Here is a 17848-nt window from a genome sequence, read left to right as displayed (position 1 = left end):
TAATTATCCACACTCATAGGGTGTGTTTGGAGTCTAATTACAAAGTAAAACAGCTGGGTACAAATAGAAAAAGAGTTTTAAACTTTATGGTTTCTTTTGTTATTATTTTTATTTATCATGACTATTATTATCATTTCATACGAGGATATAAAGGTCTTTTCATGTAAAATTGATTTGTTAGGTTGATACGTCTAAAGACGCACAATTTAAACCTTGCACTCAAATATCATAGTTGGTAATATAGTGATCAAGCAAGGGTCATTACCTGCTAAAGATTGTTCCTAAACTGCTAATTAGATGTCACAAACTACTCTAAACTATCACCACCAAATATGTTAATGGTGAGCAAATTTGAATCACAGAGACGTTATGTAGTTATTTAATTAGGTTGATGGCAAAATTGTCATTTTACAGCCCGCAGATCCAACTTGTGTCTGACAAGTGTGCAAAAGTACTGTCAAAGGAACAAAAGGAAATTTTCCTATGAACTTTTCAACATCAATATCACAAATTAAGGAAAGAAGCTACGACGAACAATGATTACAGTTGTAAAAGGGTTTAATACATACAACTATTAAGCAAAGATAAATGTCACGGCCTAAAGATACAGATTCCTTTCAGGATTGAAGTTTATGGTGCCCATTTACAATCTCAAGTTGTTCCTGTGCTGTTTGATGAAGGTAGAACAACGCAACTATAATCTGCTATTTCTGTGAAACCCAGTTACTCGGATAAATGATCTTGATAGGAGATAAAAAACTTCTTTATCAAAAAAGAAACTGCAATATATTGAACCAAAAGAAGGAAAAAGCAAAAGAGAATGCGAACTAGTAAAGGTTGAGCTTTTGGTTGGGTTAAACTAGTGTATTTAATTTTTGGCTGGGATTTCCTTCCTTCTTTTGAAATGCGGCCTGGACTGCAAATCAAAGACACAGCACCAGTAATGGAAACAAGCCCACTCCGACTGCAGAACTTTTTTCGGTCTCTCATTGCTTCTTTTGTTGCTGCAAGCGTCCACATTATTTCGGTGAGAAGAAACAAATATACCATCAATAAACTAAGCTTGTAATGCCAATTTATCAGTAACAACACACCTGCACTTTCATCAGAATCTCCAATAATGTGATTGAACAAAACTGACCCTTTTTGTAATAAATGTGACTGTCTATCATATATCATAGGTCCACCGCAGAGGAAGTATGTTCCCGGCATCACCTGGTATAATTCGGAAAAATCTGCACAATATTTACCAATAACGTCATTATCATCTGGATATGTGGTGTTGTGTTGGTTACTTATTTTGCCTTCTTGCTCATGCACAACCTGGAAGCCCCACTCTTTTATCTGGAATGGTTCAAATGGAAATACTGTAACAGTAACTTCATCGCCAGCTTCCAATCGATTTCCCAACTTCCAATGGCTTAACCATACCACATCTTTTTCATTATGGCTTGGAATGCCGTAACATGTTGGTCCATAGATCCACTTCAGACCTTTGCTCTTATTATTGACTCTAATTATTATTGGATCAATGCACCTGACGTCAACATCGTAGTTTGCATATACACAGAAGATGTTCAAGCCTCGGATCCTTTGATTAGGAAGTAAAGGTGCAGGCACAGTAAAGGACATTGAACGTGATGACCCTTTACTTGTATGGCTGAACTGCCCTGGAACGTCGTTTCCCTTTGTAGGAAGAAATGTGCTAAATATACCATATTCATACAGTCCCTGCACAGAATACGCCAAATACTATTATTTCATTCATCATAGGAAGAAATGTTATATACCAAAGTTTTGAAAGTATGGTTAGCCTTATCTGAGAATAACTGTGTGCTTGTGTACCTATATGGTTGGGAGGGAGAGGGAGAGAGAGAGAGAGAGGCACCTGGATGGGAAGCATCGTCACTTCAGCGTTGTTATATGGGGTGTGCATCCAAATGCGTTCCATGGATTCCAAGTTGCACAAACACAAAAGCTTGATCATTTCTAAATCCACTTTTTCAATGGCTTCCAACTTGAACCAGTACTCAATCTCAACTAGTTGGGACTTGTAAGCAATCAAGGCTATTGACTCTGGTATGCACGATATCGATTGAAACGTTACACTTTCCAAGGATTCACACAAGTGGACATCCAAAGTTCTTACTCTTGGTAACCTTACAAGTGATTTGAGATCTCTGCACCCCCAAAGTAACATTGAATTGAGCCCTCTAAGGCCTCTGACGAAATCTGGTAAGCTACAAATTGGATTATTGCTGAGATCCAAACTCTTCAATGAGTATAAGTTAACAGCATCAGAAGGAAAAGCATCATCAGAAAGATTGCAATGTGGAAGACTTAAATGAACTAAAGTGCAGGACAAACAAGCCCAAAAGTTATCAACACTTTTTCTTGGCCATGATTCGGCTTCCCCAGAAGTTGTGACTAATCGATTTATTGAAATTCCATCTGCTTCAAGAACTTTCAGAAATTTCATCTTCCCAACCTCCATTGGAAACTCATAAAGATTTGAGCAACCGGATATAATAAGTGTCTCTAGTGCTTTCAGCATACAAATGTTCTTTGGAAGTTTGCCAATACTTTTGCAATCCCTCATGTTCAAGTATACGAGCTTCTCTAAGTTTCCAACAGATTCATGGACATCAACCAAGCTTGAACAATCTTCAAATATCAGTCTCTCTAGATTGGGGACCAATGAGAAGTCACCGCTTTTTATCAGGTCATGGGAATGGCGGAGGTCAAGGATCTTCAAAGATGGAAGATGCTGTGAATAAAAACGGAAGGTGGGGTTATTCTTAACAGATGTAACACACTTATTTCCCACATCCCAAAGGGAAGAGAGTAAAAAAAAAAAAAAAAGAGGGAAAGTCTGCAGTGTCATACCTTTGTTCCCCGCCAGAGTTTTCTCAAGCTACTGCAAGACATTTCTAGAACGACCAGGCTTTCCAAAGGAAAACTGATGCGTATAGAATCCAAAGGAAACTGAAGCCAGCACAACCATTTCAACCCCTTGGGAAGTTCTTCACAACTTCCAGTCAGTTTTACATAACCAAGTTGGAGTAATCTCAGTTTGTGCATCCCTGCAAATGCATTGGTTTCCAAGACGACAGGGTACCGGTACATGTTCAGGGCAAGACCTTCAATTGTGTCTGAACCCTATATCAAAAAGATAAAAAAAAGCATTCGCCTAAGTACCAACAACAAATGAGTTAGGCATCACATACATAAGAGGAGCATGGTTCTTACTTTCTTTTCTCTCATCAGTACATTCAAGGAATCTTTGGGATCCCATAATCGACTGCGTTTCTCCGGCTCCCTTGATTCTTGTCGAACAATTTCTCTTCCCATGTCACAAATCATTTGATGCATGCTCACCACATTATTTACATTGATTGTTACCAAACATCTATCAACAAGATTTTGAATACCAACAATTGTGTAAAAATCACATTCATCTAATATTTTGACCACAACATCCTTGTCCATTCCAATAAAGAAACAAGCAAGATGGAGGAACAAATTTTGATCATGGTCATCTTGTAAAGAGTCGTAGCTTATTCTAAGCTTGCTCAAGACTTCACTGTTTGGAATAGCATTCAGTTTCTTTAATGCACTTTCCCATACATCTAACGTTTTCCCCGATAAAGAAGAACCCAAAGTTTGAAGAGCTAACGGTAGTCCTCCACAGTGGTTAACTACCCCTTTTGAAAGTTCGACGTAACCTGCAACTGGATGGTCCTGTCGAAAACAATGCCAACTAAAAAGCTCCAGTGATTGAGCATCATTTAAAGTTCCAACGCTATGCACCTTAACAACTTGACTAGCCTTTAACAACCCAGAATGCCTAGTAGTTATAATAATTTTACTTCCTGGACAAAAGCAATCTCTCATACCAACTACTGCATCTAACTGACCTAGATGATCAACATCATCGAGGACAAGAAGTACTTTTTTGGTGCTTATGAAATCTCTAATCTTAATTATTCCCTCACTGACACTCTGTACTTTCACTTTCCTTCCCTTCAAAATATCAGCAAGAAGTTGCTTCTGTAGTCGAACTAAGCCATTGGGTTGTTCTGAAACTTCTCTGATGTTCTCAAGGAAACTGCTTCCTTCAAAACTTCTGAAAAATGAGTTATAAACTACTTGCGCAATGGTTGTCTTTCCAATACCACCAATCCCAGAAATTCCATATATGCTAACATCAGATGATCCATCTTGTAACCATGAAATGATGTTTTCAACCTGATACTGCATTCCGACCAGGTAAGGGCTAACACTTAAGGGGATGCGACATAGTTTGCCTTCAATCACTTTAACAATTTTCTTTATAAACTTCGACTCATGCCTAGAAATTGCAAAGAAAAATGAGAAATCAACCATGAAAAGACTTGAGAAAGAGAAATTAATGTATCAGATCTCATAATAATAATATGAAGAAATTACCTAAAAGAATGACAACGTTTTGACAGTAAAAATAGATATAACTGATAAGAGAAGCTTCATGAAGATGAACTAGCTGCCTATAATGGAATTACCTATCAGCTTGGTTTTGTAGCACCATGCCTGCTAGATCCGAAACTTCGGTAAGTGCCGCCCTCCACCTATTCAACTTCTCCAGAGATTGTTTTTTCTCATGTCTAGCAAATGCTATTGCAACACTTCCACTCTGTTTCCTCACATGGGATGGATCAATATCGTAGAATATTGGTAAAACTATATGATCGGAGATTCTCTTGCGTTCAAGTATCATGACAAGCTCGTCCAGGCACCATCCTGAAGATGCGTAGTCTTTAGAAATCACAATGACAGAACTTCGAGACTGTTGGATTGCTTTCTGTAGTTCTGGCCGGATACCTTCTCCTCTCTCGAGTTCATCCTCATCTCGGAAAGTGCGAAATCCTGCGTTGACCAAGGCCGAATATAGGTGATCGGTAAAAGTGTAGCGAGTTTCTTCACCTCTGAAACTCAAGAAAACGTGATGACTACATCGAGAATGAGATGTGTTGGAAGACGCGGCTCCATGATCAGCTCTAACAAGAGCCATTGACGAAGGAAATTACAAAATAGCTGGTTTCTCACTGACTGGAAATTAAGGCTTCAGAACGAACTTGCGTCTATGCATCCCCTTATCTTCAGTTCAGAATTTTTTTGGTCAACTGATGACTTTTTGTTAAGAATCAATTAAAACTTCCCTTATTCTACATTTTCTTATATTGAATATTTGTCTAGATGAGTATTAATTAGTTAGTTGACCTTATAGTATTGAATGTCTAATTTAGTGTAGGAAGATTTGGCTCCACCAATTATGGATCAGCCATATTGTGTAATTCCTATATATGTACTATTATTGTATCAATGTAACTCAATTCACTCCTAATTTGGGTCAATCTAGTGTCTGTTGGAAAACTCACCAAATCCTTGAAATGTTGCGTCATTTTCTTTCCTGCTTTTTGTATTTTGCAGGACTTGACTACGAGGGAGATGATTGGCTTGGGTAAACGGCATGGCGATCTCTATAGCATATCACCTATGCACTCCACTCCTTCCATTCACCATGTCAAAGAACTCCTAATAAGGAAATTTAACCCAACTCCTACGAGGACTTGACTACTATTTTTTTTCTTTTTTTCAAAGGTCAAATGTCATAAATCCCTTTGAAAATTAACCAAAACATTTTTCAGGCATGTCATTCACTACAACAAGAAAGAGACATCAAATTCACTCACCAAAAAGAGGCACTTAGTAGCTCAATGTCAATGGATTAAGTTCCTTCTAGGCAGCAATGCTGAGTATGGAGGAGAGAAACAAGTTCGATCCAAAGGCATGAAGATAAGAAGAGAAGAAGGTATTGTTGTGGCATAAGAATGGGCAGAGCTTGGGAACTATTCCGGTAACACTGCTGTAATCTAATTGTATAATTCAAGCAGATGTGGTGAAGAAGAAATGAGCAGCTTAGTAAAAGTAAAAAGAAATTTCATGTCTTTATTATTTCCAGTTGTTTCTTTTCTTCCAAAGAGGACATTGATATTGTCCTTTGAGAACTACATTACATTCCGACTAATTCTGCTGTCTCTAATCTTGTACTTTGAATTATGATTGGTTCCTCTTCTCCTTTTCCTTTTTTCTTCAAACTCTCAGATTTCTGGTTCAAGCAGCACTCTGCACCAACTGACGGTATCAGTCTCACTATCTAAAGATAAGGTCGCACAAGTAAATATTAACTTGTACATTTTCATTCATCAAGTTTTCAAATGCAAACCTGGTTGGCAACCCTGTAGTCAGTGGTTCAATCTATCTGGAATTCAAAAATAGAACAAATAATTACAACCAGGGAAGAAGCCAATAACAGGTTCACCACGTAAACTGAATATATGTGAAGAGTCGAGTAATTAATGTGATGCATAACTACTAGCAGGAATGAACATACATAAGAAGCATAATCTGCACTTATTTCATTCCCGCCCATATCGGCCTTCTCTTCCATAAAGACCATGTTGAGTAACAGTTTCTCTAATATAACAAATTCGGGCGGGCCTTCAAGGCCATCGTATATTTTAATGAGAGAGAGAGAGAGAGAGAGAGAGAGGAGAAACTACAGAAAGAAGAAAAAAAGAGGACAGGCGCCACAATGAAAGGAAGAGACTAAACAAATACAACCTTGCAGACTCTCTGACCACATTTGCTCTCCTGATGATCTACACAGAATATTGATAAACTTGTAATGCTAATGCTAATTAATCAGTAAGAGAACGGCCAGTCTCCAATGATATAATTGATATTATCTAACATGCTTGGTGATTGCATACCTATTTCCTTACCAAATTTTCACAAATACTGTACAAACTACAGAGGTGCATGAATGTCCCTATGGATACCACTTCATGATATAGATGGTGCCTCTTTACAATGTGATGTTATATATATGATCAATAATGAGCAACGAGGGGCACATACATATTTTTATACACTTACAAAATTTGGCACTTGTCTTTTACATCAACCGTCATCAGGAGTTCAGGACCTGTCATTTCCTTCACTTGGGGAGCAAAGAGCAAGTGACCATCGGATAATGGCCATAATGACAAACTTGCAGCCGATGCAAACCCTCTCTGCTTCTACTTCTGCTTCTGCTGCAGGCATCATGCCAGACTCACTATGATGCTGCTGTTGCTGCCTTTCTTCTATAAAACATAAAAAAAATTAGTAGCAGAAAATCCACATATATAGAATAGAATATCAATCAGAGGACTATTACACACCTGTTTCTTCAGCAGAGTCTTCAAACATGTTATTCAACCAAACAGACTTATCGATCCAACTATTATACATTTCTCTATTTTCTTCTACAGGTCCACCGCTAAGCATGTTCCTGGCATCACCTGATACTCTAACAAATCTCCACCAATTACGTCATTGACATCTTGATCTGGATCATAACAAGAATGTATGTTGCTGCTGCTATCTTGGGTACTGATCATCTGGTCTTCTTGTTCTTCCACAATCTGAATGCCCCATTCTTTTACATGAAAATGTTGTTTCTGGTGTAAACACTGAAACAGTGACTTCATCACCACCTTCCAATCGATTCCCCAACTTCCAGTGGCTCAACCATATCATGTCTTTTTCCTCACTTGGAATGCCATAGAATGACGGCCCATAGATCCACTTCAGAGACTTGCTCTTATTAGTGAATCTTATCATTACAGGATGATGATTAGGTAAAAGACCAGAACGAAGACCTTTGGACTTCGCATAGATAGAGAAGAAGTTGAAGCCTCGAATCCCGAGGTTAGGAAGTAAAGGCACTGTAAAAGATATTGAGGAGGCACCACTGCTTCTATGGCTGAACTGCCCCGGAACCTCATTTCCAAGAAGAAATGTGTTGAATATACCATATTCAGACACCCTATAATATGTATGTATACCAAGTCATTACAGAACTTGCATATAAAATGATCAATGGGATGCATTTTCTCTGATACATAAAGACTGGCGTTGTACATCTTAATGGCTTCCAGAGGTTTCAAGTTGCACAAAACCTAAAAGGTTAATAATTTTTACATCAACCTTTACAATAGGTTCCAACTTGAACCAGTGCTCAATCTCAGCTAGTTTGGAGCGCCTACTCAGATACATGTCTATTTTCTTTGATATGCATGATAATGACTGAAATGTTATTTTTTCCAACGAGTCACAATGCCACATATCCAGTACTTCTACTTTTGGTAGTCTGACAAGAGATTTGAGACTAGTACACTTTTGCAACTTAAGGAGATCAATCCCTCCAAGGCCTCTGATGCAATCTGGTAAGCCAGAAATTGGATTCATGCTTCAATCCAATATCTGCAGTGAGCACAAGTTACTAAAACCCATACGAAAATCGTCATCAGAAAGTCCACAGTTTCTAAGACTCAAATCAACTAAAGTTGAGGGGAATGAAGCCCAAAAATTATCTATACTTTTTCCTGGCCATGATATGAGCTCCCCTGTGGTAGTGAGTAATCAATTTATGGGAACTTCATCTATTTCAAGCACTTTCAGAGATTCCATCTTACTCATCTGCACTGGAAACTCTTTCAGATTTGAGCAACCAGATATAACAACCGTCTCCAGTGATTTAAGCTTAGAAAAACTCTCTGGAAGCTTGCTAATAGTTTTGCAATCTTTCAAAGTCAAATAAACAAGACTCTCTAGGTTTCCAATGGATTCATGGATTTCAACCAAGCTTGGACAATGTTCAAGAATCAATTTTTCTAGATTGGGGACTAATGAAAACTCACTAACTTCAGTCAGGTAAATGGAACGGCTGAGATCAAGGATCTTCAATGATGGAAGCTGGTTCTGTGGAACAAGAATTAAAATGTAGGGAGTTAATTCTCACAATCATGCCACAAGCTCAAATAAAAAAGGAAAAAGATAAAAACTGTGTTATAGCATACCTTCATTCCCTTCCACACCTGTCTCAAGTTACTACTGGGCATTTCAAGTACAACAAGGTACTCCAAAAGAAAATCACTCGGAAGAGAATCTAAAGGGAATTCAGCCCAGCACAACCATCTTAATCCTTTAGGAAACTCTTCATAACTTCCATTCAGTTGTACATCACAAAATTCTAGTAATCTTAGTTTGCGCATACTTGTAAATGCATTTGTTTCCAACACTACCTCATCTGAATTTCTTGAAGGATTGTCTTCGAGGTACATATGCATGTTCAGGACGAGGCCTTCAATTCTTTTTGAACCCTAAGGAAGAAGAGGAAAGAAAAAGCATATTGAGTAATAAATAACAACAGAAATGCGCAAAAGGAAAAACGAGGGAAAAAAAAAATAGAAAAGCACAAAAGGAGCAAGGTTTTTCTTACATTTTTTTCTCTCAGTACATTGAAAGAATCTCTATGATGCCATAATCTACTGCGTTTCTCAGGATACTTTGATTCTAGGCGAACAATTTCTCTTCCCATGTCTCTAATCATTTGATGCATCCTCATCTTGTTATAACCATCACAAAACACCAAACATCTGTCAATGAGGTTTTGAATGCCAACAATGGTGTAGAAATCACATCCATCTAGTATTTTGACAATGACATTCTTCTCCTTTCCAATAAAGAAACATGCAATATGGAGGAACAAATTTTGGTCATGGTCATCTTGTAAAGAATCATAGCTTATTCTTAGTTTACTCAAAACTTCACTGTTTGAAATAGCCTTTAATTTCTTTAGTGCACTTTGCCATACATCTAAACTTTTCCCTAAAAGAGAAGAAGCCAGAGTCTGAAGAGCTAAGGGAAGTCCTCCACAGTGGTTAACTACCCTTTCTGAAAGTTCCATGTAACCTTCTATGGGATGGTCCTGTCGAAAACAATGCCAACTAAAGAGCTCCAGTGAATGAACATCGTTTAGAAATTCAACCATTTGCACCTTATCAACTCGACGAGCCTCTAACAACCCTGCATGCCTAGTTGTTATGATAATTTTACTTCCTGGACAGAAACAATCTCTCATACTTTGTACTGCATCTAATTGGCCCATACGATCAATATCGTCTAGAACAACAAGTACTTTTTTAGATCCTATGACATCCTTAATCTTCAATATCCCCTCACTAACACTCTGTATTTTCACTTTTCTGCCACTCAAAATATCCGCAAGGAGTTGTTTCTGTATCCGAACTAAGCCATTGGGTTGTTCTGAAATTTCTCTCACATTTTCAATGAAACTGCTCCCTTCGAATCTTGCAAAATTAGAATTGTAAACAACTCGTGCAATGGTTGTCTTTCCTATTCCACCAATACCACAAATTCCCCATATGCCAACATCAGATGAACCATCTTGTACCCATAAGTTAATGTTTTCAACCTGATATTGAATTCCAACTAGGTAAGGTGTAACACTTAAGGGCACGCGACACAGTTTGTCTTCAATCACTTTAACAATTTTCTTGATAAACTTTGCCTCATGCCTAGAAAAGTTGCAATCAGAATAAAAAAAAAATCAATGATCACCGCCAATTGCCAAGACTTGGAATAATGACATGACAAAGCTAATAATAATCTCGACAGAAGAACTAGTAGTGATGATGGAAAGTGGAATTACCCATCTGCTTCATTTTGGAGCACCATTCCTGCTAGATCTGCAACTTGTGCAAGTGCTTCCCTCCATCTATTCAACTTCTCCGGTGATTGCTTTTTCTGATGTTTAGCAAATGCTTTTCCAACACTCCCTGTTTGCTTCCTCACGTGAGATGGATCGATATCGTAGAAGACTGGTAAGACAACATGGTTGGATGAGGTCTTCTTGCGTTGAAGGATCATGACAAGCTGGTCAAGGCACCATCCGGAAGAAGCGTAGTCTTTGGAAAACACAATGACAGAACTTTTTGACTGTTGGATGGCTCTCTCTAGTTCTGGTTTGATGATGTCTTCTCCTCTGGGAAGCTCATCATCGTCTCGGAAAGTGCGAAACCCTGCATTGGTCAAGGCTGTGTAGAGGTGGTCAGTGAAAGTCTTGCGAGTCTCCTCGCCTCTGAAACTCAAGAAAACGTGATAACTGAATCGAGAAGAAGAATAGTTGGAAGAAGAAGCTTCTTGAGCTGATGACGTAATAAGTGCCATGGATGAAAATACAGATCGATCTGTGTCAAGGAGCTCCGCGATCAGAAAATCAGAGTCAGGTGTGATCCTAGCAAAAGTAGAAATTTAGTTTCCTAGCTACTTCGTATGTTCTAGATTACTGGCCCTGTTGCTTACTTTAAAGTGCACGGGCCATGGCGGCTGTAAAGAGTGGTGGAGAGTTTTTTGAATTGTAGAGGAATAATAACAAAATGTTTTGCCAGAGTGTCTGAACACCAAGGCCATGTTTGGTTGCAATTTCCTTTCCTTTGGGAAAGTGTTTCCGGAGGGGAGCGGGAGGGAATCACTTTCCCTCACTTTTTCCTTTCCTTTGGGAAAATGTTTCCCTTCCTTGGCTATCCCAAACGCAGGAAAGGAAAATGTTTCCTTTCCCAATACCCACTTTCCGAGAAACAAACATGCACAAGTGTGATATTTTATATTTGGATAACCTGCTGACCATGTGTAACATACATGTGGCACAAAATGAGTGCAAAAAGACTTATTTGCCCTATTGTAACCAAGGTTTTATTTTAGTTTTTTTTTTTTTTTATCTAAACAATGGTTTAATATGAATAAAATAATTAAATTAAATGAATTGTATAGTTAAGAGAGAGAAATAAAGAAAGAATTAAAAAAAAAAAAAAAAAAACTTTGTCTCTCTCATTCATCATCCTCTTTCTTGAAACAGATCAAATCCAAAATCAGTTACCCATCATTGTTCTTCTGCCATTGCAGCTGTAAAGAGTGGTGGGGTGGTGGAACTAATGCTATCGGAGACGTTCTGTTTTACTTTTATATCTTTTCCCAATACAAAATAACATGCAATTAATGATCAATGCTCAGCCCAACTAAAAAAAAAAGGAGTTGAATCAATGAAAAAAGTGACAGTTTTGAGTTTCCTTTTATTTCTGTTACAAGAATCGTCTTGCATTTCATTTGCTATTGTTTACATTTCAATAATCAGCATTACAGTGATCATGGACTTGGTAGATTGCAGGTAGTAGACCCAACTAGACAGCAACTATAGTGACAAATTGTCTCTACATGCATCTTTTGATCTCCTTGAAAATGATGAAATCTTTCTTCCCACAAAGATCTACGGTTTCATGGGCTCATGGCTCAAGGAAAGTGACTGACATTCACCCCGTTTTCATGAGCATGCCAATAGAGGTTTGAGTAGCTGGAAAGAAAAACTAATATCAAATCAAGTAGGTAGACATATTCTTACAGCCGAAATGAGCAGGTATACTGACCCTTTTTTTTTTTTTTTATATGAAGCACCAATACTGTCTTATTTAACTATAGACTGCATAAAGTTTCTTTCTTTACCTATACAATAGAGGACAACAACATACTACGAGGTATTCATATATTTTCTAACTTGATATATATTAAATCTTTAACCATCACACACTCCAAGTCTTCACAGAAGCTCATATATTTCCCAAGAGCAAGCACACATCATAACTTTTGACAGGAAGAGAAGCTGGTATATGGCATTACCAGTTTTCTGTCTAAGGCACTACGGAAGGAACATTGTCTGAAGCCCATGCAATTACATGAAGGAAAGAGAGAAGTATAAGTATAACACTATGTGTTGCAATTAACTATATGTTTACCGTTGTATAGCTTGTTCAATAATATTTAATGGTGTACCTTGTCCCAGGATAATGTTCAAACTTGGTAGGAGACCCTGCTGTCAGTGATTCAACATATCTGCATTTGAAAAATAGAAAAAGTAAATTTTCAAACAGGGGAGAAGCAAATTAATCGGTTTCTCAAGCAACTAAGTAGATGTGAAGAGGCCTTCAAAAAAATTAGATGTGAAGAGTTGAGTAATGCATGCGATTACAAGCAGGTACAAACAATATCCATATAAAGCATATTATCTGCACTTAACAAACCTGCCCATTTGGCCTTGTCTTTCATGTTGACTGTGTTGAGTGGCAATTTATCTACTAGTAAAAATTCATGCAGGCCTTCAAGGCATCTGAGAGAAGGGGGAGAGACTAGAGAATGAGATAAAAAGAACACAGTGGCCATAATGCAAGTGACAAGGCAAATAAAACCTTGCAGACTCTTCAACTAATAGTTATAGCTGCCCCTCTGCAGAAACTTGTAATGCTAATGCTAACTTATCAGTAATAGCGGACCTCTCAGTCTCAAATGATGTCATTGAATGCAGAGGAAGTATTCTTCTCAGCATCACCCTATATTCTGACAAATCTCCACCAATGACATCAACATTTGAATAACAAGAATCTGTTGTACGTGAAAATTTATAAGACGATTAGATCATAAAAATGCCTCGTAGAAATTAGCGAAAGAAGAAAACAGCCATAATGACAACCTTACAACCGCAGAAGGTATTGATGCCTGTTTCTGCTTCAGCTTCTTCTGTGGACGCAAGCATCCCGTCCCCCTGCTTCCCTTCTTCTTTGTATACAAGAGATATAAATACAAGAACATCTCAATCAGAAGGAAAAGAATAAACTATCATATATCTAAAAAAATAAAATAAAAAATTTATGATGCTGATTCAACTGAGTTACAACAACCTGCAGATTCTTTATCAGAGTCTTCAATGAAGTCATTGTAATAACCTTGTGTTTTCCAATTATTGTAAGTATATCTGTGATCCAACAAAAAAGGTCCACCGTAGAGAAAGTATATTCCTGGCATGACCTCATATAAATCTGACAATTCTCCACCAATATTACCAATCACCTCATTATCGTGTGCTGGATCATAACAAGGATCTCTACTGGTGTTGTGTTGGCTACTCATGTTATCTTCTTCCTCATGCACAATCTGAATTCCCCATTCTTTTACCTCAATCCCACGTATTGTAAACACTGAAATAGCCACTTCATCGCCCCCTTCGAATTGTTGAACCCCAAACTTCCAATGGCTCAACCATATCACGTCTTTTTTGTCACTTGGAATGCCGTAGCATGTCGGTCCATAGATCCACTTCAGACCCTTGCTATTATTACATACTTGAATAATTACTGGTGGGATATTGTCATAAGTGCCTAAAGTCTGGGCCCTCTCTCCATAATAAACACAGAAGATATTGAAGCCTCGGAACCTGAGATTAGGAACTAAAACCACAGTAAAAGATAGTGAGGATGACCCCTTAATTTTATAGCTGAATGTTCCTGGTACCTCGGTTTCGTTTCCAGGAATATATGTGCTGAATATACCATATTCATGCACTCCCTACATGAAGGATACAATATGCCAAGTATTAATACTAATTAATTACTCAGATACTCTTGCATATGTGACACACACACACACACACACACACACACACATATATATATATAGAGAGAGAGAGAGAAAGAGGGCACCTGGACGGGAAGAACAAATGTCGCCTCATCCAGATCGTATATATGGAATGCAAACATCCTAATGGCTCCTATGGACTCCAAGTTGCACAAACCCAACAGATTGATCATCTCTTCATCCACTCTTCCAATTGCTTCCATCTTGTACCAATATTCAATCTCAACTATTTTTAATCCATCACCAAAAAGAACTATGTTCTTTGGAAAACAAGAAAGTGACTGAAATGTTATTTTTTCCAATGATTCACAGTAGGAAGTATCCAATTCTCTCACTCCTGGTAGCGCTACAAGCGATTTGAGACTCGAACAATTCCAAAATACAAGATGATCGAGGCCTCTAAGATCTCGGACACAATCTGGTAAGCTACAAATTGGATTACCGCTAAGATCCAATCTTTGCAATGAGGATAAGTTACTTAAATCCCTAGGAAATGCATCTTCAAAAAGATTGCAGTCTGCAAGACTCAAATTAACTAAAGTGCAGGGGACAGAATCCCAAAAATTATGTATAGTTTTATGTATCAGCAATGATTTGACCTCCCCTGTAGTAGCTAGTACTTGATTAAAAGGAATTTCATCTGCTTCAAGCTTTTTCAGAGATTCCATATTCCTCATGTCCACTGGAAACTCGTTAAGACTTGAGCAACCAGATATGATAAGCGTTTCAAGTAATTTTAGCCTAGAAAGGTTCTTTGGGAGCTTCCTGATCTTTTTGCAATCTCTAATATTCAAGTAAACAAGTTTCTGAAGTGTGCATATGGATTCATGGACATCAAGAAGGCAAGCACAATCTACAAGGATCAATTTCTCTAAATTGTGGAAATTTGAGAAATCAGCAGTTTCAGAAAGGCCACTAGAATGGCTCAGATCAAGAATTTTCAATGATGGAAGACTCTGGGAAAAAAAATAAAGAAACAAGCAAAGTGAGAAATTTATTCTTGTAAGTTGTAAACATATAATTAGTAATCAAATTAAAATTAAAATTAAAAAGCAGGGGCAAATGCAAAAGTTTATAGTAACATACTTTTGTTCCCTTCCAAAATCGCTTCAAGCTGCTATACTGCAATTCAAGAACAACCAGGCTCTCCAAAGGAAAATCAATGGGCATAGACTCCAAAGGAAATTTAACCCAACACAACCATCTCAATCCATCAGGAAATTCTTCATAACATCCATTAAGTTGTACATGACTAAGCTGGAGTAATCTTAGTCTGCGCATCCCTGTAAATGCATTGGTTTCCAGAGTTACCTTGTTTGAATTGCTCGAGGGGATGTCCGCCAGGTACATTTGCATGTCCAGAGCTAAACCTTCAATTTTTTTTGAACCCTGATAAAAGACAGAAAAGAAAGCATTCAGTAAGGTATTAGCACTACTACTGCAGAACAAGAAAAAGCATGCATGTAACGAGAGAAGCATGTTTCTTACACTCTTTTCTTTCAGTACATTGAATGAATCCTTATGATGCCATAATCTACTACGTTTCTCTGGATACTTTGATTCTAGGCGAACAATTTCTCTTCCCATGTCACGAATCATTTGATGCATCTTGACTACATTATTCTCGTCTAAGGTTACCAAGCACCTATCAATGAGATTTTGAATGCCAACAATTGTGTAGAACTCGCATTCATCTAGTATCCTAACGATGACATCCTTGCCCTTTCCAATAAAGAAACATGCAATATGGAGGAATAAATCTTTGTCATGGTCATCTGGTAAAGAGTCGTAGCTTATTCTCAGCTGATGTAGGATTTCATTGTTTGGAATAGCTCTCAATTTCTTTAATGCACTTTCCCATACATCTGTACTTTTCCCACAGAGAGAGGAACCCAAGGTTTGAAGAGCTAATGGAAGTCCACCGCTGTGGCGTACTACTGATTGTGAAAGTTCCCTGTAACCTTCAATGGGATGGTCCTGTCCAAAAGCATGCCTACTAAACAACTCCAATGATTCAACCCTATTTAAAGGTTTAACATTATGCACCTTATCAGCTTGACAAGCCTCTAGAATCCCCACATCCCTACTTGTTACAATAATTTTACTTCCCGGATGAAACGAATCTCGCATCCTTAGTATTGCATTGAATTGGCTCATATGATCCACATCATCGAGTACAATAAGAACTTTTTTAGAGTTTATGGCATATCTAATTTTACTTATTCCCTGACTAACACTCTGTATTTTCACTTTTCTGCCACCCAAAATATCAGAAAGAAGTTGTCTCTGGAGTTGAATTAAGCCAATGGTTCCTTGTGAGGTCTCTCTGATATTTTCAAGGAAACTCCTTCCTTCAAATCTTCTAAAATTTAGATTATAAACAACTTGTGCAATGGTTGTCTTTCCTATTCCCCCAATGCCATAAATTAAATATACCCCAACACCAGATGATCCATCTTGTAACCATGAATTAATATTTTCGACTCGATCATGAATTCCAATCAGATGAGAAGCAACACTCAATCGTGGGCGACATAATTTCTCCTCAATCACTTTCACAATTTTCTGAATGAACTTTGACTCGTGCCTAGAAAATTGCAACCCGAATCAAAATAAACAATTACAACAAACAGATGAAAACAAAAGCTTAAGAATCTTGCAATCCGAATCAAAATAAACAATCACAAGAAACCTATGAAATCAAAAGCTTGAGAACAGAATTGGGTACCCGTCAGCTTCATTTTTGAGCACCATTCCTGCAAGGTCTGCAACTTGCGCAAGTGCTGTCCTCCATGCATTCAACTTTTCTAAAGAACTCTTCTTCTGGTGTCTGGCAAATGCGATCGCAACGCTCCCCGTCTGCTTTCTGATGTGAGATGGATCGACGTCGTAGAAGACCGGCAAAACGATGTGATCGGAGGCCGTTCTGTGTTGAAGGATCATGCAAAGCTCGTCGAGGCACCATTTGGAAGAGGCGTAGTCTTTAGAAAACACGATGACGGAACTTCGCGAGAGTTGGATGGCTCTCTCCAGCTCTGGTTTGATGTCTTCTCCTCTGGGAAGTTCATCGTCGTCTCGGAAAGTGCGAAGTCCTGCTCCGGTTAAGGCGGTGTAGAGGTGATCAGTGAAGTTCTTACGGGTGTCTTCACCTCTGAAACTCAAGAACACGTCGTAGCTGAACTGAGAAGGAGAAGCGGAAGTGGAAGGGGAAGCAGCTTCTAATTGATATCTGACGAGAGCCATGGATGGATGACGAAAAGAAACTAGTTTGACTGTTTGAGTCTTCTTGGGTGGAAATTAAAAGACCTGAATTCTGATGAGCTACAGAAACTTTTCACAGTCTAGTGCTACTTTTCATGGCCAACTTTCACTTTTATTCGAGACAACTGGTGTGAGGAATTATTCTATAGATCAAGCCAATAAAATCTCTCGATCAAGC

General features: G+C 38.1%; 3 protein-coding genes across 11 annotated transcripts; all 3 read right to left on the bottom strand.

Annotated features, from left to right (window-relative positions):
• Positions 1 to 393: 393 nt before the first annotated feature.
• Positions 394 to 5222, bottom strand: LOC133717337 (disease resistance protein RPV1-like). 2 transcript variants are annotated; one of them, XM_062144033.1, is made up of 6 exons: positions 4542 to 5218; positions 3250 to 4351; positions 2887 to 3159; positions 1889 to 2767; positions 1095 to 1731; positions 395 to 1004 (listed from the first exon to the last, which is right to left on the bottom strand). In XM_062144033.1, exons 1-6 carry the CDS (start codon positions 5048 to 5050, stop codon positions 724 to 726), a joined length of 3681 nt encoding a protein of 1226 aa, XP_062000017.1. In that variant the 5' UTR covers positions 5051 to 5218; the 3' UTR covers positions 395 to 723. The 2 variants fall into 2 exon arrangements, with proteins under 2 accessions (XP_062000016.1, XP_062000017.1); XM_062144032.1 differs by having other exon boundaries at positions 394 to 1731; positions 4542 to 5222.
• A 740-nt stretch (positions 5223 to 5962) lies between these two features.
• Positions 5963 to 11286, bottom strand: LOC133714790 (disease resistance protein RUN1-like). 2 transcript variants are annotated; one of them, XM_062141047.1, is made up of 7 exons: positions 10601 to 11286; positions 9368 to 10466; positions 8946 to 9248; positions 7266 to 8847; positions 6979 to 7187; positions 6266 to 6301; positions 5963 to 6165 (listed from the first exon to the last, which is right to left on the bottom strand). In XM_062141047.1, the coding sequence occupies exons 1-4, from the start codon at positions 11116 to 11118 to the stop codon at positions 8509 to 8511; spliced, it is 2259 nt and encodes a 752-aa protein (XP_061997031.1). In that variant the 5' UTR covers positions 11119 to 11286; the 3' UTR covers positions 5963 to 6165; positions 6266 to 6301; positions 6979 to 7187; positions 7266 to 8508. The 2 variants fall into 2 exon arrangements, with proteins under 2 accessions (XP_061997031.1, XP_061997032.1); XM_062141048.1 differs by having other exon boundaries at positions 6979 to 7184.
• A 461-nt stretch (positions 11287 to 11747) lies between these two features.
• On the bottom strand, positions 11748 to 17810 carry LOC133713823 (disease resistance protein RUN1-like). Of its 7 annotated transcripts, none has more exons than XM_062139854.1 (10): positions 17138 to 17810; positions 15898 to 16996; positions 15496 to 15798; positions 14475 to 15365; positions 13677 to 14340; positions 13469 to 13554; positions 13188 to 13380; positions 13023 to 13108; positions 12775 to 12834; positions 11748 to 12298 (listed from the first exon to the last, which is right to left on the bottom strand). In XM_062139854.1, the coding sequence occupies exons 1-7, from the start codon at positions 17650 to 17652 to the stop codon at positions 13324 to 13326; spliced, it is 3615 nt and encodes a 1204-aa protein (XP_061995838.1). In that variant the 5' UTR covers positions 17653 to 17810; the 3' UTR covers positions 11748 to 12298; positions 12775 to 12834; positions 13023 to 13108; positions 13188 to 13323. The 7 variants fall into 7 exon arrangements, with proteins under 7 accessions (XP_061995838.1, XP_061995835.1, XP_061995836.1 ...); XM_062139851.1 differs by adding an exon at positions 12622 to 12658 and having other exon boundaries at positions 11749 to 12298; positions 13023 to 13380; XM_062139853.1 differs by having other exon boundaries at positions 11751 to 12298; positions 13272 to 13380.
• Positions 17811 to 17848: the final 38 nt, after the last annotated feature.

The sequence above is a fragment of the Rosa rugosa genome, chromosome 6 (assembly GCF_958449725.1).
Source record: "Rosa rugosa chromosome 6, drRosRugo1.1, whole genome shotgun sequence".
Taxonomy (NCBI): Eukaryota; Viridiplantae; Streptophyta; class Magnoliopsida; order Rosales; family Rosaceae; genus Rosa; species Rosa rugosa.
Note: the sequence above shows the minus strand (reverse complement) of the source record. Positions and strands in the feature narration are given on the sequence as shown.

Coding starts and splice junctions, on each gene's coding strand:
- LOC133717337 (XM_062144032.1), bottom strand. CDS start 5,050: ATGGCTCTTGTTAGAGCTGATCATGGAGCCGCGTCTTCCAACACATCT. Junction 4,352..4,541: donor CTACAAAACCAAGCTGATAG/GTAATTCCATTA, acceptor TGCAATTTCTAG/GCATGAGTCGAAGTTTATAA. Junction 3,160..3,249: donor TACTGATGAGAGAAAAGAAA/GTAAGAACCATG, acceptor TTTTTGATATAG/GGTTCAGACACAATTGAAGG.
- LOC133714790 (XM_062141047.1), bottom strand. CDS start 11,118: ATGGCACTTATTACGTCATCAGCTCAAGAAGCTTCTTCTTCCAACTAT. Junction 10,467..10,600: donor CTCCAAAATGAAGCAGATGG/GTAATTCCACTT, acceptor CAACTTTTCTAG/GCATGAGGCAAAGTTTATCA. Junction 8,848..8,945: donor AGGTGTGGAAGGGAATGAAG/GTATGCTATAAC, acceptor CTTGTTCCACAG/AACCAGCTTCCATCATTGAA.
- LOC133713823 (XM_062139854.1), bottom strand. CDS start 17,652: ATGGCTCTCGTCAGATATCAATTAGAAGCTGCTTCCCCTTCCACTTCC. Junction 15,799..15,897: donor ATGTACTGAAAGAAAAGAGT/GTAAGAAACATG, acceptor GTCTTTTATCAG/GGTTCAAAAAAAATTGAAGG. Junction 13,381..13,468: donor ATACCTTCTGCGGTTGTAAG/GTTGTCATTATG, acceptor CACGTACAACAG/ATTCTTGTTATTCAAATGTT.